We start from the raw sequence: 23,153 nt of genomic DNA, 5'->3' as shown, positions 1-23,153 counted from the left end.
TTTTTATCCGCCCTGCCCCCGCTCCCAAGATCAGCCGAAATTTTCATAAACAAATATTTTGCTAATGCTAGCCTTACCCCTGAGACCTTCCGTAAATGGCACACCCCGTCTCTTCCGCCTCGATGTCCCTTCTGTGCCTCCCCCACTCCCGCCAATCTCCAGCACCTACTTTGGCACTGCCCGAAGTTCGCGCGCTACAGAACCTTCAAGCCTCCTCCAAATACAGCCTGTCTTTACATCGACCCTCGTACACTGGAACCCTCCATGCTGGCTTTAATTGCACACTTTTCCCTTAAAAGCGGTCTAGCGCGAGCAGTCTAGAGTCGTGAGCCTGCTCTCCTCACCCCACGCGGCCTCTTCAGCATTCTTGAGGAGCCCACCTGTTTTGGGTCGAACTGTACGCATTTAAGATGTCCCAAGTTACAACCCCCCCCCCCCCTCTACTTCCCCTTCCCCCACTTGACGTAGAGTCTTCCTGCCACAATAAAGGCTACCTCCTCCTCCTTCATTAGGCCGGTGTCGACAAAGGGAAGCGGGGGTGGCGCTTACAAAAGTCGCCGTCCTGGCCTAGGCACACCAAGGGCGCGTCATTCCGAGGCGTCCAAAAGGGGAGCCGCGCTCCCTCCAACAAGAAACAATTACGGCGGCGGCCATTGAGAGAAGCGGGGGCGGCAATGCGCGCGGCCTCTCAGCCCGCGCATCTTATTTCCCGATCTCTGGTCCGCCGGCATGACAAAAGGCGTCAGAAGCCCTACATTGTGCCGTATAAGCTTGTTGTGCCTGCCCTAAGCAGCGCTAGTATTAAACCAAGAGTATAAAACATAAATATATTAGTCCTTTTTGGTAAAATGAGATGTCATCACCCCGCTACAAAGGGGAAACCAATAGCAATCATCAACAATCATTATCAGCTGAATCGTAACAGCGTCTATATGTAGTCACTTACAATAAATTTTTCCTTAGTTGTTCGTCTGCGCTTGTCGTCGTCTGTCTACTGCGTCCCAGCTTTTTGCGCTGTTTTTTATAGCAATGAATGCCCAACTATATCCCAAAGTCAAGCCTTAGGGCTGAAACTCGGTGCCGAAACACTTCATATGGCATGGGCTAATATGATGATTTAAGTTACAGTATCTCGTATTTTGTATACATAGCGATTTCAACTGCTAAAAATTCTATCACAAAAATTGGTGCGCAATCCTGCATTCATAATGAAAAACTCCAATCTAGGGATGCCGCAAAAATTTCAATCCCTTTAATCATTCGACCACTTTTCTTGCCTCCCCACCCCCCACCCCCTTTTTTACAGGGAGTAAGATGTCCGATGGATCACAAGATCAAAAGTCACCAATTGTGTGCAAATCGGGGGTAGTAAACGAGTCGTTTTTTTTTTTAATTTATTACATGTTAAAGCAAATGATATTTACAAGTACAAAATTTTACTGTTAGGAGGCATCGCAGGTCGCCTGGGTGGAGTTTAGAGGAGTTCAGACGATCGCGCATACTGAAATTCACTTCTCCGCATTACTTCATTGCATACCCAGGCACCCCTCCCAACCCCGCGTGCACAGACGCACGCAAGCACGCCTTTTTATCTACGCCGTGCAGTGGGAGCGTATTTATAGGTAAAGGAAAAACGACACAGGCAGCTATTTATTCCAATAAAGAGGTAAAAGCGAGTAAACGAAACGGCGTCGCTGCACAGTTTAGATTAATTTCGAAAGTGACAGTCTGCAACAATTTTGCCAAAATAGGATGCCACCTACTACGAGCATGGCAGAAAGTACAGCACCGATTCCTTACGGTTTAAAAAAAAATTGCTCCTTTCCAAAAGAGATGTTGTTGTTGTGGTCATTTAGGCGCGCTCATTGCCTTGAGGTTAAATTTGCCAAATCTGTAGGATGAAAGCGTTAATACTAAGCATCGACTACTGCGTGCGATATAACGAAATGTGCGTGGCCTGCAGCCATGAAAGAGAAAATACAGAACAAATATTTTTAACGCTCTATATGAACCTGTCAACCGATTACGAGCTTCAAATACAGCATATGTGCACGCTTCCGTTGTATAAGCCCCTGAATCGTTATACCGTGACTGCTGCATGGTAACACAACACCCATAACATGATACTTAAATGTATATACCACCACACGTGATGTGTATACTTCTTCCTGGTGAGTAAACATAAATGATTAACAAGATCGCAGTCTGCCCGGAAGTTAATTGGGCTCAGAGAACAGGGGAACAAATATTTGTTCCGGATAAACCACTGCGCGTTCCGCCCTCGCGCAAGCCAGCGTCGCATTTTATGGCCAGCCTATAGGCCACGGAGTAAGCTATAGGCCAACGAGTTTTCCGCTCCAGGAACGGGAAATGTTGACAGCCGGCGCACGGTGAATGCCAATGTTTCATACGACCTTCGTACGATCCCTCCGACTTTGGACTTTACAGCCAATATCGGATTAGAATTTTCCCGTGGACGAACCACCAACATAAAGAAAAAGTCTTATCGCGCAAAATAAGATGCAAAATTTCGTCCTCCTCGCGCCGGAATTTGGCGCAAAACGCGACAGATATTTCGTATGTAAGTCCGGCTTCTAAATCTCCATGCATATTGATGCGCAAGGACTCCGGAAGCGTATTTTTTCTGCCGTGTGCGTCATTTGTTTGATTCATTCTTGCCATATTTGCCCTTTGAAAGGAAATGGATTTCTCCATTGTGGATCTACATATTTATGATGCCTTTTCTTTGCACCAGATCTTCCCTCCCAATTCTGTTTCGTCGTCCACAACCCCCCCCCCCCCCCCCTCCCACTTCCTCTCCCGCCTCCAGTTTTTTATGATCGCCGATGGTTCCAATTTCACCAAAGCGAATGGTCGGTCCACGTTGTATAAGGCACTTACGTGGGCTTTGAATTGAATTATTGTGCAGCATGTGGTTGAATGCTGCCATACGGTTGGAGCTGCCCGTGTTTCATGTCGATATTTGTGCTTTTCGCAGACCCATCACGGCCGGTGAAATCGGATGCTTCATGAGCCACTACAACATCTGGAAAGACGTGAGCTTTGTTTGTCTCCTTCCTTTCCGCGCTCCCATCAAAGCCCCTTTTCATTCAGCACATCAACGGGACCTCCACCGAAAAAGTTCGTTGTTATTATAATTAAAAAAAAAAACTCTGACATACCCCTTTTAAAGCGGGAAAACCGAAGTTAAACTAAAGTTCAATTTTTTTACTTGTGTCGAATGAGGTGGATACGCTGCCATGCGCAAGTTTTTTTAACCGAACAATAGTTCTCTGCGAATCTCTGCGAAGCAGTAAAGGTGTTTGCTGCCAGTGAGCGTTTTCTAAAATCTTCGACATCACGGAAAGGACCCCACAAAATAAGCAGCATTTGGAGAATGAATGAATGAACGACTTTATTTAGAAATAGGCCTGAGGCCCTGGTGGGTTATTGGAAGATGAGGGAAGGGGGATCGAAAAATTCCCCGCATTTCCCCGAGGGGAAGAATGTGAAAGTGCGAATGCACGAGTTGAATTTGCGCGGTTCGGTAATGTTCGCGAAAGAGAGATCACACACACACACACAACTACAAAGAAAGAAAGATGCATTTATTCACAGACACCTATTTGTGTTGTCGTTGTACTTGATTGCTAGAGCGGATCTCAGCTTTGAAATTTCGTGTCAGTACTCCTTTAAGCAGGTGCATTAGCCCTTCTCACGCCCGATTCTTGGCCAATCCCCCACGTGGGTATGTGCCATGTCAGCGGACAGGCAGCGCGCGCCCATCTCCCCCCGTTGCCAAGGAAGACGAGGAGATTCCTGGCCAATCCCCCATGTGGGTATGTGCTATGTCAGCGGCCAGGCTGCGCGCGTCCATCTCCACGTGCGCGGACATCGCCGGTGGACGCAGGTTCAGGGTCGCTTAAGAAGTGCATTGCACTTAAAAGTCTTAATGAAAGTCACATGTACCCTGTTAAACACAACTTGTCCGTTTGCAGGCCCTACTAGGGCTGTCAGACCGTTTTACACTGCTTTGTAAAGACCACTGGAAGAGAGAGAGAGAGAGAGAGAGAGAGAGAGAGAGAGAGAGAAGAGAGAGAGAGAGAGAGAGAGAGAGAGAGAGAGAGAGAGAGCTCTTTATTAGAGGAAAGCAGAGATTAACGCCGACATGCTACTCTGCGTGGTACGGGAGGAGGGAAAAAAAGTTGCAATATGAAGAAAGGTGGAAGAGAGAGAAGAAAGGAGAAAATAAAAGAAGTGAAAAAAAAAAAGAAGCGTGTGCGTTGGGGTCCGTCAGTGCGACACGTGAAAAGTCTATGGGCGGTTGTACAGTGCAAGAATGATCTGGTCCTATATCAGCTCAGCGACGCCGATGTCATTGAGATATTCAAATAATGCGGTTCGCACTTTACGCTGAGAGGAGGGAGATGGCCATGGTCCCAGAAGTGCTTTTAAAGTCAAGGAACTGTGGTTGAGGCACTCGATCTTCTGTGCGAGGTTGTTTCTTGCTTGATAGTATGTAGGACACTCCAGTAAAATGTGCTCGACGGTTTCTGGTGAACCGCAGTTGTCACAAAAGGGGTTCGAGGTTAGGCCAAGGCGATAGCGGTAGGTATGTGTTAGCGCCACGTTGAGACGTAAGCGATGGAGCAAAGTCTCTAGCCGACGTGGAAGTCGCTCCGGTAACCTCAGTGCCAAAGTTGGGTCGGCATGATGCAGGAATGGGTGCTGGTTTTCCGGGAGAGACCAGAAGGTGCTTCTTTCCCTGAAAACAAGCTCCTTTGCTAGCCTAGAGGCATCGTGTTTCGTGAAGAAAATGTTCCTCACGTTCTGCAGTTGCAATCCTCTCTTGGCAGCCTCATCTCCTTTTTCATTGCCTATGATGCCGCAGTGGGCAGGGATCCACTGCAGTATCACGCGGTGTCCGGCGACACAAACTAGATGATTTAGGTAAGAGACATCGCGGGATATATGTTCGTGAATGCTGAAGCAGCTGGCACGTCGAAGAGTTTGCAGTGCTGCCTTCGAATCCGTAAAGATTACCCACTGTGCTGGCTGCTGGCGGAGAATGTAGTGAAGTGCTTGTTTGATGGCATGAAGCTCAGCAGATGTAGATGATGTTGGGCGCTCAAGACGGTATGAGAGTGCTTGGCCGGTGGATGTAATGAAGAGCCCGGAAGAACTGCAGTCAGGCGTAGATGATCCATCAGTAAAAATGTCAAGTGAATAAATTCCTATGCGTTCGAGAAGAATAGCATCGGAGCGCAGGCGCTCCAGGTGCTCCGTATTGGTGAGTGGTGGTGGGCAATAGGCTACCCGCTGTTCTCGGCCGCTTTCGAAAGTCGGACATGACCATATAAGGTTAAACAAGTTCGGGACGGTATTAGCTGCACCGCAGAAATTGCACGTAGGTGCGGATGAAAGGGATGTGCTGCCGTGGTACCATTTGCGAACAATGTCCGGGGTGTAGGCGGCATCCGCGCATGCCTTGTTAACGAAGATTTCGCCCTGCCGAGAAAGGGATATCGAAGCAGGGAGAAAGCCTGGGGGGTATATTCTTGGAGCCGCCGTTGACTTTGTTGCCGCAGTTGCCGTCTTTTCTGATACCAGGCTAAACATGTAGGTGAGGTTTCGTCAGCGGGCGTGGTAGCCAGGGGAGGAGTCGAGAGAAGGCACTCCCTAGCAGCGTTGTGTGCTTGCTGGTTTCCAGTCGCTTCAGCTGTGTGACCAGGTGTCCAAGCCAGACGAATATGAATACCTTGTCCGCGCAAGGATTGAATTGTGCTTATAATGTGGTTGGCGGTGAGATTATGGGTATAAGCCTTGTTGAGTTCCTGGAGGGCAACATGTGAATCGGTAATGATGCGGTAATGGTGATATTCTGGTTGCTGGGAGGTCTGAATTTGTTGGAGTGCTCCAAGAGTGGGGAATAGTTCGACATCGTCAGCAAGGCCGTGCGTGTTTCTGATCTGCCGGGTCTGCGCTCATGGCACTTGGCATACTTCGTCGCCGCCCCATAGAGCGACGTCGAAAAACTGTACGGGAGCAGTACATTGCCCAGTTGGCTCACGACAAAGGCTCCGAGGAATTAGACACCTTTACAGACGCAGCTATTAGCATTTGGAGAAAAAAAAATCACTGATGTAACCACATGTAAAACAGTTCCTTCTATAAAAGTGATACCTTTCTTCTGCGGGCCACAAAACAGGCTGACATGACGTTTTGGCGTCATCCTCGGCACGACATTCTGGCTTGGTTGATTTTTTAATCTAAATTTTGGAAAATTTCTTGTTGCGTATAAATCAAAGCAGCGGACATGCATGGTGCCTATTAGGGAGTTTATTGCTTTGCTCCGGTTTAATTTTGACGTCGTTGCGTGCATATCCTGTGACCGCTGAAGAAAGCCGCAAAGGAACCTGTGAAAGGGACGCACTACACCTTCCAAGTAAAAGTGTCTCTTCAAATCCGCGCGCCCTCAGCACGTTCGAGGGGTTGTTGAAGTGCCCTTGCGGCGGAATGGTTTTTTGGCGAATATAGGTGGCTCTGCGTACTCTCTTCCTTTTTCGCGCCACCAGGCCTCTCAAGCTTGGACGTTCCCTGTCTTCCCTATAGGCGGCGTAAAAATCGACGCCCCACGTGACCAACCTAAAGCGCTGTTTTCGACCATCAAGCCCACCAGACGGCGCAGGCAAAATGTTACTTTTGGTATAGAATACAAAACATTCATTCCATGACTCAAAGAGCCCACACAGTTCGCTTACTATGTGTTATTTAAAAATACTATTAACAAGTTCCGCATCAAACATCCCTTGAGCAAAAATGTACGCAACTTTTTACAAACAGCCGACTGGTGCACCACCTCGTTTCTGAATTCGCAACCACAAAGCCGCCAATTCAAATTGAAACCGCTGCAACGGCCGACCGTTTCAATGTGCGCGGAGCACCGGTTTCGTGACTGTTATTGCTGTTATGTGCTTTTGCGTCCATCAGTTGTTGAGAGGACTGGCAAAACACGGGAATTGAGTGCTTGTGGAATGACAAATGTGGGAAATTCCGCATCGGAAGGCAGCTGTCGAGGCCAGAATATTCGATTCTTCCAACAGAAGGTGAGTGTTATGCACTCCGCTAGAAAGACGGTGCAAAGGAAACCGTTGTCGCCGTCAATACGTCATTTGTGCCCTTCGTTCGAAATCTTAGCGCAAGTGAACGAGTTGTTATGGCAAAAAAAAAAAAAAATGTTGTCACGAAGGCGACGTACAATTGCAGCGATCGAAATGAAATGATGTCCTGGCCTCTGTAAACTTGCGGATGTCAATAAACGATTTGTTCTCACTTGCTGCTTACTGTGGTCTGTGCCAGTCGAGGCCATCTGGTCACCTGGCGTAACATCACTTCACTAGCGCGGCGCAAGTAAACACGCGACCAGCGTGCCAGCCAGGAGCCAGCAGGAGCAGCCACGGCCGGACTCGACGCCCCTTTCGCGCGCGGGAGGAGGAGAGTCGAGTCCGGCCGTTATGGTGGCTACCATACGGCCGTGGAGCAGCGAGCCGGCGGCCGCCGTGCGAGGGCAGCCATGTTATTAAGGAGCTCAAGCGGCCTGTGCAAAAAGCATCTGCCATGTTTACAAAGCCGTGTTTACAGCGCCATCAAGCGGGCGTACTGGGTAGTTCACGACGCCGCCACTACGCTTTTTCTGGCACTACAGGCAAAGCTAGAGCTTTGCTTCTCTAAAATCCTCCCTGTTCTGTGGCGCCACTTACGCGCGTCAACTTCCACCTGAACGTTTGGGCACTACTGTTGCTAATGTAGATGTGCTGCGCGGTCCCCCGGGCAAGCTAACACTGCTAACACCATGTGTGAGTGAGAAAGCTGATCTGCTCGGCATTTCCGTCTTTTTCCTGTCTTGTCGAATCCGGTAGGTCCTTCTGGTCCGTCTCGTGCACGGAACGTTTGGTCTTTCACGTCCGTTCATCCAGTCACACGCGCACAGTGTGTTTTATACATTTTTTGTCGTTTTTGCATGCTCAACATTCACGGTTCTCGGTACACGCCTGTGGTATATGTACCACGAAAGATGTACAAAGCCTTCGGTGGTGTGAGAGCAGTCCTGAAAATTTCGTCTGACCTGAACAACGATTCACGCCGTTAATGCAGTGCGAATGTATTCACTCTTTGAAACAGTCCAGAAACGATAAAACAGATGGCATCGCCACCGCCTTCGCATGGCAGTCGCTGACTGCGGACCAGAGCGGACTTTTTTTGTGCTTCACCAATGCGAGGGAGCAAACAGCCGGACGACAACGCAGAGCCGACAGGGACTTGTAGGACTGCGGAAGCTGAAGGCACGCTCCTTAATCATTGGTTGAGGCTTTCTTCAGTGGAGGTGTAGCTGTTGCAGCGTGGCGGCTGTCCGTGGCAAGTAGGCGCAAAGGTAGCGCAAGGCCCAGGTACAGCCGTGAGCTGAAGTAAACGGACCACGGGAGCGGTGGCCAAAACTAATCGCTGCGCCGTCTGGTTGCGCGGAGCCTGCTGTCGAGACCGCGCACAGCGCAGGCGCGGCCTAGCAGTACAGCACACATGCCGCTATCGCTCGCTTCTTCGCGACTGCTTCTTGCTTCGATAAATCAGCGCCAGGAGAATCACGCTGCCCTTTCGCTGCCTGCTGGTCAACACACCTGTGGAAACGGCGCGCTGGTGATAAGCTCGTGCTTGAAGCTTTTTTTTTTTTTTTTTTTGCACCTCCCCTCCCCGCGCGCGCCATGTATTGAAGCTGAAAATGAAGCAGAAAAAAAAATCATGGTGCAGTCGAAGAAAATAATACGAAACACCATCTTTGTCGGTTTTGAGGAAACATGCGAAATTATGGCCTCTTGAGAGTGTCAGCGAACTCCAAAAATTATTGATGCTAACCTTACATGCTAAGGTTTTCACAAATACTGCTGTGTTTAGGTATGTACTGCATTGATCGCTCTATGAAACTTCGTTACCCGTACGCAGCTTATGTGCCATTCCGCAATCGCTCGGGAAAGTCCAGCTTCGCATTTTTTTTTCAAGTTCGAGGCACCGACACATACCTTAAATGTTCAAAAACTATATTGCGATATGAGATACCATTGAACCGGGCCTTCAATGCCCAGTGACTATCGAAACGCATGCAAACTACATTTTTCGATTAGATTTATTTGCACTTGAAAACATTATTGCCAGTTCTTGTGCACTTCTGTGACACGAGTTGAAATTGAAGGATTTGATTCAAAGGGGCGTCGGTCAGTCCATGATTGAAGATAAAAAGATTACTATCTTATGGTCGACGGCATGCAGCAAACAAACGACGGTATACTTCAAAACAGCCACGTTTATTTACACTTCTTATTTTACAAAGCATTGCACAGGGCCGTCGTTCTCAGATGGGGGTCCGCAGACAAAAAGGGGAACGGGAAGACACTTCGCACTCCGTGGGTCCCTCCACGATACTCCCAAATTTTTTTTCCAAACCCTGCCGCGAACTAAAAAAAGTGGATTTGCTGCATGACATGTTACAATAACGCCTTCGCACAGCACAAATTTTAAAGCTGGCTTTTTGCACAACGTTTCAGTTATGCAGAAAAGCCACACTCAAAGGGCGGGCATAGAGATACGTGCATGGGCGACTTTGGCTGCAAAGGTTAATTGTGCGACAATAAGACACGCATCACCATATTTCATCGTGGAGTCCCCCACCACTTTTGCAAGCCCAGAAGGAATCTTCGGTACGCTACCGGCCGAGTACCACTGGCATAAAAAATCAGTAGTTTGTGTCGCCATCGTTTGTCAGACATAACACGCATTGCATCCAAGCCACATTTAAAGGGGCCCGATAACTCGCGTTTGAATGCGGATATCGAAGAAAAGAATGCACTATATTTGACCTCAAAGACCACTGTGAGAAGTGTCACGTACTCCTTCTAGTTAGTTCATGCTGGACTTGCAAACATTTCGAAATGTCTGCGGCTGCCAATACATTGTTCAAGTGAACAGTTCTAGCCCGTAAAGTGCGTTATTCAAAAACCATAACAAATCAAATGATACTATGGTTGACTGCTTCGACGGCTACTCAATTGATCGCGGGGAGATTTTCCTCAGTCGGCCTCTCACAGATAGTTAGCAGTCGCAGTTTGAATACGATAACATGAAGGTATTGCTTCCGAACCCTTTCGAGCAGCCTCACCAGGTTCACCGAAACCACTGTGAAAATTGCCTTACAGCATACACATTTCTGCCTGCTAGGTTAATTCCAAGTTTCATCGATCACACAAAAGTAGGTTAATGGCCAACTAGAACTGATTCCGTTTAGTTTCTTGAGCTACTTGGGTTAATTCCTTCGTAAAAATTGGTAAAAATTGTTAGCCGTTTTTGTATATGCCCTACATCTTAATGACTTAAGTTTATTAAGCAGCGAAACAAAAGAACGTAGAAACGCCAGCTTTGCTGGATGCATTCATGTTATCAATGAATAAGTGGGCTGCTATTTCTGCCTTTTGGTTTGGATAACTTCGAAGCAGTTAACAAATGCTCCAAAAGCGAGATATACTGCATGGGTTTCACCTAACCAATCACCCGTGTGATATTCCTATTTGAGCCGTTCAATTTATGGGAAACGCACGAACTGCCCCAAGCATGCACACACACCGACATATTGGTCACAAAAAAGCTGCTATGCTCGATTCGGCGGGTGTCCTTTGTGAAAAAATAAGTGCTGTAACGAGGTGTGATGTGAACAGTTGCGAGATTTAGTGATGGGGCTTAAGGGGTTGTGGCAGCTAAATAGGATAGGATTCACTGTAAGGTGATCGGAAGCCTGTTTCAGTAGGGGACGAGTTTTCCCTGCATCAGGCGCAAATATATCAAAACAAGCGTAATAGCCCGTAGACGATCTTGACCTAAGAGAAAGCACCCATATTGGTTGGCCTTTTTTTTTCGGGTGTATTTACTGAAATGCTTTCCCGTTGCGACCTTGTGATACCGAAGAATAAAATTCATCTAATCACCATAAACTCCTACCCCCATATATATGCCCTGTGGCAAACTAAACGTCCATAAAAAAAAGGCTACGAGCCCAACGCAGCGACAGCACGACCATTGCCGCATATCAGGTGAGTCGCATCGTTTTCAATGATTGGGCAGAGTTCCTCTAACTGCGCGGCATGATTCCTCTGGCGCTGATTTATCGAAGCAAGAAGCAGTCGCGAAGAAGCGAGCGATAGCGGCATGTGTGCTGTGCTGCTAGGCCGCGCCTGCGCTGTGCGCGGTCTCGACAGCAGGCTCCGCGCAACCAGACGGCGCAGCGATTAGTTTTGGCCACCTCTCCCGTGGTCCGTTTACTTCAGCTCACGGCTGTAGGTGCCGTCTCTGCTTAGTTGTTTCGCGCCTTGGAGTGGTAAAAGCGGACAACTTTGCGCGAGCTAAGAGACAGCGCATTTACTAGCGAACCCGACGATCGCAAGGCAGCTGAGCGGCAGTTACAGCAAGCTAGAAGAATCTTCCTTTCCAAGGAAAAATTAGCCGCCCCTGCGTCTCCATCCTCTCCCTCTCCTAAACCTCACATTGTTGCCCTCTTCCTCCTCCCAGTCACCTCCCTCTGCCCTTTTCCCTCATGCCTTTACTGCACCTGACTCAATCATAGCTTTCTCATCTTCCTCTCTTCCTCTACGACCTTCTTACACCCCCCTTCCCCACTACCATTCTGCATATACTCCTCTTCCCCCTCTCCTAGAGTCCTCTCCGATCATCTACTGTACCCTTCCTCCCCCTGATGTTTCTCTCTCTTCCCTGCCCTCTCATGCACCATTCCTGTTCCAATCCTCCTATTCGCCTTAACTATTCCTTTTCATCCCATCCCCTTACCTATCTACCCTCTTCCCTTTCCTATACATCTCCCTTTTCCTATAGCTTCTCCCTCTTCGATTTTCCTTCCTTCACTACTGCCCTCTCCTGCATTTTCCACTTCCCAGTTAACACTCGTTTGGTCCCGCCTCACCATTCCTTTTTCCTCCTCTACCACGTACAATCATGGACAATTCGAATATGAACCGCGGAGTGCACGGCCGAAGATACCGGTGCCGTCACCTGGCAGCGGCCCATGCACAGTTGAGATGACAGGAGCGAGGCTGTGTGTTCCACTGCGATATGTTGCCCTCTCCTCGCTCGCATGCTTGCCATGTCGCCATGCCGCCAGAGCGCTGAAAACGATTGTTAGCGATGCGGCGCGAGATAGTGTTTGCGGTGACTGTGTGCTCGGCTCACACGAGCGCCTGCTCCCCGTGTGTGGCGGCGTCACATTGCCGACATAGCTTTGCATGTGGAAGGCAGTAACTTGATCAAATAACGATGGACACCTGGGTCACGCCCAAACCATGCTCAGTAATGCCCGCTCCGCAGATTTCCGCAAGCAGTGAAGTGCCTGCCAAAAAAAAAAAAAAGTAAAAAATTGGGCCACCAAAATTGATGTGTAAGGGCAACTGGCCTATAGAATGGTTGGATTTGCATATCTTCCTCATTTTTGTGAATATTAGAATTCTGCCAGTGATTTTCCCAGCCCACACAATGCTTGCAGTTAATGTATATGATTGGAGACAAATTCTGGTGGTATATCTATTTGCTACAAGCACTGAATCCGCCAAGTGACTCAGCCATGACTCCGTCAAAAAAAGGCGCATTCTTGTTGGTGGCTAGCTCATTGTTAAATTCCTGAGCCACTGCACCACGAACGCAAAACAATGCAGTGCCATCAGAAGTTAGGCGGAATGCATTTATTGTCTCCAATTTATGCACGCTGGTTTTCTTCAAGAAAGCATGATGAGCAAGAAAGCAAGCTCAACAGTACACCTTGCGACAGCGTGCACGGGTTTCCCACACAAGCACTGGCCGCAGCCGCAAGCAATTATGCGCCACATTGCTCTCAACGTGACCAACACCCTCAGCTGCAGCGGTGGTAGTACTTGCAGTGCTTGCAGCGCTCTTGCGGCATGGCGACAAGGCAAGCATGCAAGCGAGCAGAGGGCAACATATCGCAGTGGGACACGCAGCCTCACTCTCGTCATCTCAACTGCGCATGTCCGTGCGTTTTCCACGGCCGCTGCCAGGTGACGGCACCGGTATCTTTGGCCATGCGCTCCGCGGTTCGTATTTGGAGTGTCCATGACTGTACATTGCCATTCATCACTTCTGCACCCTCTTCCACTTCTATTTCCTTCTCTCTCTATCCAACTATTCTTCCCCCTTCAGTTCTCAGTGGCACCCATTCACCCCTCTCCCTCCTCAAATGCCATTTTTTCAAATTTCTCTGCCCTCCTCCTCTGTCTCACATTATCCCACCCTAGTCGCACTTCTCCCCACTTACTCCATTCTCTTGAAAGTCATTCCCTCCAAAACCTCTTTGCAGTGGCTCAGTGGCAATGGCGCTGTACTGCTGAGCCCAAGGAGGCAGGTTCGATTCCCAGCTGCGGTGGTGGCTTCTCTGATGGAGGCAAAAAGCGAAAATGCCCTTGTTTTCGAGATTTCGGTGCATATTAAAGATCACCAGGTGGTCAAAATTAATCGGGAGCCTTTTACTACGGTGTGCCTCACCGCCTGTGTAGCGTCGGTGCATTAAACCCTGCAATCAATCAATCAATCAATCAATCAATCAATCAATCAATCAATCAATCAATCAATCAATCAATCAATCATCTACATCCTCTTCTTGCTGCACTCTTTTCTTCATCCTACTCTCTCCTCACCCGAGCCTCCTCCACTGCACTTTTTTGTCCTCCCCTCTGTCCTTTACTCTCTCCATCCCACTCTCATTCCATCCTTTTCCTCTTCTGGTGCACCACTCTTCACATTTTCCTTCTATAACCTCATTACAATTGCCAATTCCCCTTTCCCTCCCTGTCATTATCCCCCACTTTAATTGCACTCCTCCATCCATTTTCACGTTCCTTTCCAAGTCCTCCCCATCTCCTTCGAGCTGCACTCTTATCGTCCTCTTCTCCCTCTCCCTCCTGTATTTCCCCCACGCTCTATGTAGCCCACTTTCCCTCCCATCCTTCCCCCTTCTCCACTGCTCTTATCACCAATGCCCAGTGGGTTAGGAACCCACTACTCGCCAGTAGCACTTCTGGCTGATTCGAGTGAGACACACAGGCAGACGGACATAGAGAAGCAAAATTTTCACGTTTAGTTAGCCCAAGTCTTTAAAATGATGAACAACCTTGGCCGAGGTGACAAAGCAGAGCCATGCACCTAGGCGGCACACGGGTTGGGGAGCAGGGAGGGTGACAGCTATGCCAACGTACTCGTGAAGAGGCTGGAAAAACTGGTTGTTGGGAGTGGCATGGCGCACATAGCATTATATTTGGGGGGGCTCGAACATGGCTAAGTGAGGCGCAGCTGGACTGGAAAGAGTGGGAGGTGACAAGCATGTTGAGGTGGCCATGTGCCACCTAGTGCCCATGTTGGTCCAAGGTAGCAACCTTGTAGTGATTGCAATAGGGAGTTGTGATGTTCTCGAGGGAGTGGAGCGAAATCTTGGCCAGGAGATAGCAGAGGGGCTGAAGGAACTGAGGGCAATGGCACCAAACGTGCTGGCTGCAGTGTGCGTAGTGCCCAGGTAGGGCGTGCACACTGAGGGCAGCATACCTGCTAACACCGAGATTGAGAACTGCACTGGGGAATTCAGGTTCGAAATGAGAGACGTCAACAGGCCAATGGGGAGCATTGGGTGCCGGCAAGTGTTTCAGCAGAATGGGATCTACTTCAGCCTTAGACTAGGACACAAGGTAGGGTGGCGCATCTGTTTCAGGAGGACCTGAGGAGCTAAGCAAGGTGAACTAGGTGAGAAATTCAATGAAAGTGTTTTGCACTCCCAATGCTGACAGTCAGACAGGGACGGAGTTGTCTAGCAAACAATTAGACGTATATCTCAGAATGTACAAAGGGGAAACAAGACAGGGGGCAATTTGGCGATATACAAAGGTGAACAAGACAAAAATAGGCCCTATCCTGTCAGTGGACATCAAAAAGGAAATAACAAATGCAATAAATATTTAATGAGCCAAGTAAATATACGGAGTTGCAGAAAGCCTGAAAAGTGGTCAGAAATACAAAAGCAACTTGAGCAGGAAGAAACAAGCATTAGCCAAGGCTCACCTCCGAGACCTTAAAGCACCACCTGTCACAGGTGATTATGCCTGGGAAGGTTGCAGCCGAATACCTGGGATAAGAAATGGGGGAGGAGGTGGCATGCTGATTATACAAGGAACAAGCTGGCAGGGAACTGGCAACCGGGGGCCATCAGGTTTACAGAGTGGCTACTGAGAGATGGGACTAAAAGTAGCTGAAGGGATGGAGGAATGGAATGAAAAAATCTGGAGGCAAAGAATGAACTAAGGCATCATGACGAGACAGGAGCGGCTGTAGGAACATCATAGAGGTGTGCGTCCTGCAGTGGGTGCACGCCAGAGTTACTCAATATAGACAGTTGCGAAACTCCGCTTCAGAATCCGGGCGGCGCTAGCCCCCCCACTCCGTGGAAGCTGAGGGGCAAGTCGACGTGCGCGGCACCTAGGAGATAAAAACGGAACTTCGCTAAACTATTATTATTCAAAATTTTTCTGTAAAATAAAGATTGCTTTTCAAATTAAAACACAATAATTACGTAAAATTTACTTGTGTTTTTGCGGCTTTTCTTCTTATGACTTACGGCAGCAGCCGCAAGCACTTGAGTACTGCTTCAACGTCCTGCCGACAGACGACAGGCTAGTCAACTTGCCCCGTGCTTGCCCCGGCGCAGGGGGGCAACCGAAGACCGGCTTTCGATACATGGGGCCTATGGGGAGTTTCGCAACTGTCTATATCCAGTAACTCTGGTGCACGCAAGGTAATGATACTGCAGCAGGATGGAAAGTTGGGTGAGTTGGTATATCGACATGATGAAAAAACAGGGTGGTACAATGAAATACACAAGGAAAGAAACCATTCAAGATGAGCGCTGTCCTGTCTGGTTTCTTTTCTTGTTTATTCCGTTGCACCGCGCTGTTTTTTCAACATGAGGATGATGATCCTCGGCTAATCATATTTCTGTTATATCCTGAGCAGACCAACAATTTCCAGAAGTTCTCTCGATAAGTACGTGGTTTTGTTCTTTCAGTGATGTTTCTATATGACGAGACTCCATGAATGGACTTTAACTCCTGACATGTTTAACTCCTTTAACTCCTGACAGAAAACTAAAGTAATGATCAATAACCTCGGGACAGCACAGCAGTTTGAGATAGGTGGCGAGGCAGTGGAAGTGGTAGGCGAATATATCTACTTAGGCCAAGTTGTGACCCCAAATCCCAACCATGAGGCAGAGATAATTAGAAGGATCAGAATGGGGTGGGGTGCATATGGCAGACATTCTCAGATAATGAATAGCAGCCTACCATTGTCGCTGAAGAAGAAAGTGTATGACAGCTGCATCTTACCGGTACTCACCTACAAGGCAGAAACTAGGAGACCCACTAAGAGGGTTCAACTTAAATTGAGAACGACTCAGCGGGCAATGGAGCGGAAAATGATAGGTGTAACATTAAGGGACAAGAAGAGAGCGGAGTGGGTCAGGGAGCAAACTGGTGTTAAAGACATATTAGTAGAAATTAAGAAGAAGAAATGGACTTGGGCAGGGCATGTAATGCGAAGGCAAGATAACCGCTGGTCATTAAGGGTAACAGAGTGGATCCCTAGAGAAGGCAAGCGTTGCAGGGGGCGGCAGAAAGTTAGATGGGCAGATGAGATCAAGAAGTTTGCGGGGATAAATTGGTCACAGTTGGCTCAGGACCGAGGTACTTGGAGAATAATGGGAGAGGCCTTTGCCCTGCAGTGGGCGTAGACAGGCTGGTGATGATGATGATGATGATGATGTTTCACTGCGCATCAAAATTTCTGTTCGTACCTTTACTACAGCCGGCTATTGCGTAGTATGTTGATAGTTTCCTCGCACTCAACAACTGATAACACAGTAAAAGCTCGTTAATTCAAACCACAAGGGGACGTCATCTTGGTTCGAATTAAGGGAAGTTCAAAATAACGAAAGTGTGGCATAACAACCGTGCACTGCAATTGGAAAGCATTAGGGCATCAATTTGGTGCTTGAAGACGTCTGTGATTGTAGTTTGAAGACGACTTGCCAGCACTGTTCGGCGTAACGAGTGAATGTAGCGGAACGCCTACTCCTCGCCTTCTTCAAAACTGAAGAAGAGATGATAGGCATTTGAACCGCCCTTCATTTCTGAGACGACGTCCGCACCAGTGCTCCGTGGTCGTCCTCCTCATCATCCCTGGCAGCGGCAGGTTCTGCGGGACATCCTGAGAAATGACATCCTAATCTGTCAATGCACCTCACACCACTGCACTCGCCTCCATACTGACGTAATTCACAAAGCGCATGTCTTTCAAAACGTACACCAGGAGATTTCAGGTGGTTTTAAACCCGACTTTACCTTCTTTCTACATTGAGGAGGCACCTAAGCCTTGTGGGTAGGCAGTGGGGGCATTTCTCTGGCCATTCATCAGATGCCAACTGGCCGGTGCGGTGGGGTGTAGTTCGAATTATCCGTAGCGGAACCTATTCACGTTCGAATTAACAGGTTTTTCTATACCTAGACTTCTGTGGAGACTTGGACGGACCAAACTGTACTTCGAACTATCCATAAATTCGAACCATTGAAGTTCCAATTTACGAGGTTTCACTGCTCTATATCAGAAGTTTCTTCTCAGTTCACTGTCAGAAGCAGAATACTGTGGGCTTCACAGTTGTGTACCATCAATCATCTACTGTTAGTTATATCAAATTAATTCATTCATGATTAATAGTCCCTGTCTGAGTCTACTCATCATCATCATCAGCCTGTCTACGCCCACTGCAGGGCAAAGGCTTCTCCCATAGATCTCCAATTATCATGGTCCTGTGCTAACTGCGACCAATTCATCCCTGCAAAATTCTTGATCTCATCTGCCCACCTAACTTTCTGCCGCCCCCTGCATGCTTGCCTTCTCTAGGGATCCACTATGTTACCCTTAATGACCAAAGGTTATCTTGCCTTCGCATTTCATGCCCTGCCCACGTCCATTTCTTCTTTTTAATTTCTACCAAATGACCTTAACATGCGTTTGTTCCCTGACCCATTCCGGTCTCTTCGTGTCCCTTAACGTTACACCTATCATCTTCCGTTTTATTGCTCGCTGAGTCGTCCACAATTTAAGTTGAACCCTTTTAGTGGGCCTTTTAAGTTTGTGCCCCCCGCATGTGGGTCTACCATCGATAATCAAATCAGATTGGACTAGCGCACACTGCGAGTCAAATGAACCTGCTGTACGATGTTTCTTTTTTCTTTTTTTTTCTTTTTTTTTTGTACTGAAAGTTAGGGGGGATGACACCTGAAATAAATATACAGTAAACTCTCTATAAACGGGAACTTCAAGGGACCGAAAAAATTAGTTCCGTTTAACAGGAGTTCCGTTTACTGAGATCGATGTATGAAAGCGCAAATTTATGTGCGTACACACTATCAATACCATTTCATGGAACTCGAAGCATCAGAAGGTGAATGCAGCTGATGGTTTTTCAGAAAGCATGAAAACTAAAAGAGGTTTAGGCACAGCACTCACAAAGTTAATTTGGCAACAATGAGTCCCTGAGCATCAAATGCATCAAATATGTTTGTTTGAGTTCTTGCAACGGCATCTCCACAGAGGCTAGAGGCCTCAACTTCGCAAGTGCTTACGAGCCACGGAATGTAGAAGACGGCAACGCGGTAATGAAGCGCGAATAGCACCACGATGGCACGAATGAGGCAATAGGAGCAGAGCCCTGTAATCTCGGCGTCTTAAATCGAGACCATACGACTGGAACAAGAACTGCGATGTTGCATTCGTTGCACTAACATGGCTGACCACTAACGAGACGAGGCTTACGAGGAGGGAGGAAAAAAAAACAATCACGAAACAGCCAGAACCGTAAAAAGCTGATTCTCATGCCAATTGGTTTCACAAGAAGTTCCATTTCTGGTTCCGTTTAAACGGTGACGTGGAAACTTAAGTTCCGATTACCGAGAGTTTTTTTACGTTATCTGAATACAAAACCAACCAACTTACTGGCTACTGTTCCGTTTAAGCGGCAATTCCGTTTAAGCGATTTCCGTTTATCGAGATTCTACGGTAGTTGTTACAACCAAGTCAGCCATGGACCCAGCCAGAGGTAATAGAAAAGATTGCTATTTACTTTGCGCATCCACATGTGTCTTATATTGCAGTTGCCTGCAACCACCGGACACCGAGACGCTGTTGCTTGCCGCTCTTGGGATTGGTGTTCCTCAGGATTGTAGCTGAACAGAGGCTCCTATTGTTCCTAACAATTCAAGGTTATGAACTGTATTGTAAACTGGTAAATTCGCTGCTGCATGTAATCGGCTCGGCTCTAAAATGACTATACTTATTTGCAAGCTCCTGTGGAGTATCCAGGCAACAAAGGTAGCTTGAGCCAATTTCTTCCCCACCAGTGTCCATGGCTGGGCTCGGGGGAGGGGAGAGGGAAAAGAGAAAAAGTAGCACTCTCAATTCACCTGTAGCCATTGTGGCCATTGTGCTGCACTTGCCTCTGTATTTTTTGTTCCTGGTACTGGAATCCAGGAACAGTCCAGCTTTAAAGATTAATGGCACTCCTATTGACAAGGCATGAATTCTGCAGTGGGTGCCTTCAGCATTCCCAACGTATCGCTGGATACACTTCAGATAAATAAGTATTAAGATTACCCAGTCATGGATGGTTCATTATCTGCAAACGCATGCCTTCCTTGTAATTTACCGTGATGTGTAAAAAAAAAAAAATTCTGCATTTTTGCAGTCGCGGTAGGGGCGATTTCCCGTACAAGACGGGTGAACTTCCCAAGCGTTGTAGTCCCACACAAGGGCCGAGTGCCAGGCCGGGGAGTTGCTTGTACCTATTTTACCGGTAGGTGCCTGGTGCCACCAAGGCACATGATGACTTTCACAGCCACGGTGCACGCTCAACTTGTGACCACCTGTGGTAGGACATGCCACCAGACTCTTTCACCTCCCGGCAATGCGGTGTTGTAGAAGGCTGGAGGGCCCCGCCAGATGGACAAGGGTCAGGGGGCCCTCACAATGGTAAAGGCAGCTTTCCAGGTGTGAATTCCCCTTTCAATGGTCTGCACTCGACCAAGGACTACTGTACCCAGTAAAGAAACCGGTGGGTGCACGGCGGTACCAGGATTCGAACCCGGTACTTCCCACATATGAGGCGAGTGCTGTATTTCTGAGCCGTCACTGCGGTTTGGGGATATGTGATCAAGGGACATATAAAGTGGAAGATATATTGATGACGGCTCCAAGAGAAAATTAATTTTTTAATCTAGGTCAGCTAGACTTTAAATGTCTTCCATTTCTTGTCCCCCTCCCACTGCTAATCTTGCAACCCCAATTTCCAAATAATTTAGCCCATATTTCTTGAGTTTCAGCTTTTCAAAAGTGCAATTCATGGTGACACTCCCAACGAGGCCATTAACACTACACTTTATAATGCATGCATTGAAAAGGTGGACGATACATTCTTTCTGAGAATTATTTGTTCTAAATTTAATTGACTTTCTCACTTATGCCTTTTTGCCGCTGAAAGTAAAATGCCCTCAATGAGTGTGTTACATCCACAGCATTATTAAATGTCATATGAACCTGTGGTATAAATGTAACCAGTGCTTTATTTTGAGAGCTAGGGGTTTCATGCGGAACTGCGAGTTGGGTGTGTTGAAAGGTTTGTTTTGGGAAAAGCGCAAACAATACTTGAACAAGGAAGAAGACAGGACGGAGCGCTACTAGCAACTGAAAAGTTGAATCACGAACACACATACATATACAGTAAAAGCTCATTAATTCAAACTTGAAGGGGACCATAAAACTGTTTGAAACAGTGGGTGGGCGCTAGAATGAATAAAGATCGCGCCACACGGTGCTGGCTGACCACAAAGAAGCCACCTCTGTAATCGTTATCGCGAATTAGGCAATACTACACATTTATGGCACGTGATTTCTTAAATAATGTTCATGGAGCTCCAACAGCGAACGAAATTAATTTATCAGTCAGTTATACAACACAGAAACAGGCACCGACATGCATTTATGGGAGGAGTGAGCCGTAATGTCAAAATAATGACGCTGTTATGACAAAGCTATTCCAAATGCTTTTTCAAATACCCGCTGTGTGGCGCGATGTCCATTCATTCTAGCGCCCACCCGCTATTTCGAACAATTTTATGGTCCCCTTCGAGTTTGAATTAACGAGCTTTTACAGTATATGTATGTGTGTTCGTGATTCAACTTTTCAGTTGCTAGTAGTGCTCCGTCCTGTCTTCCTTGTTCAAGTATTGTTTGCGCTTTTCCCAAAACAAACCTCTAGCAACACACCCAACTCGCAGTTCCGGATGAAACCCCTAGCTCTCAAAATGAAGCACTGGTTACATTTATACCACAGGTTCATATGACATTTAATAATGCTGTGGATGTAACACACTCATTGAGGGCATTTTACTTTCAGCGGCAAAAAGGCATAAGTGAGAAAGTCAATTAAATTTAGAACAAATAATTCTCAGAAAGAATGGATTGTCCACCTTTTCAATGCATGTATTATAAAGTGTAGTGTTAATGGCCTCGTTGGGAGTGTCACCATGAATTGCACTTTTGAAAAGCTGAAACTCAAGAAATATGGGCTAAATTATTTGGAAATTGGGGTTGCAAGATTAGCAGTGGGAGGGGGACAAGAAATGGAAGACATTTAAAGTCTAGCTGACCTAGATTAAAAAATTAATTTTCTCTTGAAGCCGTCATCAATATATCTTCCACTTTATATGTCCCTTGATCACATATCACCAAACCGCAGTGACGGCTCAGGGGTACAGCACTCGCCTCATATGTGGGAGGTACGGGGTTCGAATCCTGGTACCGCCAGGCACCCACCGGTTTCTTTATTAGGTACAGGCGTCCCTGGTTGAGTGCAGACCATTGACAGGGGAATTCGCACCTGGAAAGCTGCCTTTACCCTTGTGAGGGCCCCCTGACCCTTGTCCATCTGGCGAGGCCCTCCAGCCTTCTACAACACCGCACTGCCGGGGGGGTGAAAGAGTCTGGCGGCATGTCCTGCCACAGGTGGTTACAACTTTAGCGTGTGCCGTGGATGTACAAGGCATCATGTGCATTTGTGTGCCTTGGTGGCGCCAGGCACCTACCGGTAAAATAGGTACAAGCAACTCCCCGGCCTGGCACTCGGCCCTTGTGTGGGACTACAACGCTTGGGAAGTTCACCCGGCTTGTACGGGAAATCGCCCTATCGCGGCTGCAAAAATGCAGAATTTTTTTTTTACATATCACGGTAAATTACAAGAGTAAAGGTTTACCGTTCGTTGTTTCTTGCTTCGATGCGCCGATGTGGCGTGTAGAAGACTTCTGATGATGATCTGCGTTGGTGCCTGATGGTGACGGCACTGACGACACGACGACGATGAGAGTTGTTGAGGGTTTTAAAACTGTATATTTACACGGAAGACATATACAGGATATTTACAGACTGAAGTAGACAGAGTAAGAAATAAAGTGGGTTCCTAGGTCAGCTAAGACTTTGTGCCCGCGGCACCCCCGTCAGTGACGGACCCTGACCTAAGACTACCCAAGTGGTGAGATCCTCCCTAGCCTGACCTGGCTAGCCCGGCAATACGCCGGCCATGCATAGCACATTAAACCCTGAGGATTCGACCCCGAGACCTCGTGTCTCGTGGTTTTAATGGGTCACCTAGTCTCCACCCCCGAAACACCGGCCAATCAGCATCCCTTGGCGATCGGATGGGGGGTTTACCACATCCGGGTTTAAACCGCGATGGGCAACGCCCCCCGTAACCCTGAGACATCGGTCACCCTCTCTCACCACAGGAAGAAGGAAAATATCAAAAGCAAACCAAACAAACACAGCACACACTCAAAAACCCGCGAAAACACGTGCAAGCGCCAGGGACACACTTCCACGAACGTGGTCTGCGTGCCTGTTCCCACGCATGTCGTCCGAGACCGGACGGCTACTCAAGCCAGCT

At 47.8% G+C, this 23,153-nt stretch overlaps 1 protein-coding gene across 2 annotated transcripts in view; it reads left to right on the top strand.

Moving 5' to 3' along the window:
* LOC144138770 (glycosyltransferase 25 family member-like) overlaps positions 1 to 23,153 on the top strand; it is a 247,209-nt gene that overhangs the window by 154,085 nt on the left and 69,971 nt on the right. The window contains exon 3 of one of the 2 annotated variants that reach the window (XM_077671216.1): positions 2,999 to 3,056. In XM_077671216.1, the coding sequence (XP_077527342.1) occupies positions 2,999 to 3,056 (58 nt within the window). Of the gene's footprint in view, positions 1 to 2,998; positions 3,057 to 7,778; positions 7,916 to 23,153 lie in introns of those variants that run through there. The other variant, XM_077671227.1, reaches the window with a different exon arrangement.

The sequence above is a fragment of the Haemaphysalis longicornis genome, unplaced genomic scaffold (assembly GCF_048455015.1).
Source record: "Haemaphysalis longicornis isolate Haplotype H1 unplaced genomic scaffold, Haemaphysalis longicornis Haplotype H1 scaffold_1, whole genome shotgun sequence".
NCBI classification, from domain to species: Eukaryota; Metazoa; Arthropoda; class Arachnida; order Ixodida; family Ixodidae; genus Haemaphysalis; species Haemaphysalis longicornis.
Note: the sequence above shows the minus strand (reverse complement) of the source record. Positions and strands in the feature narration are given on the sequence as shown.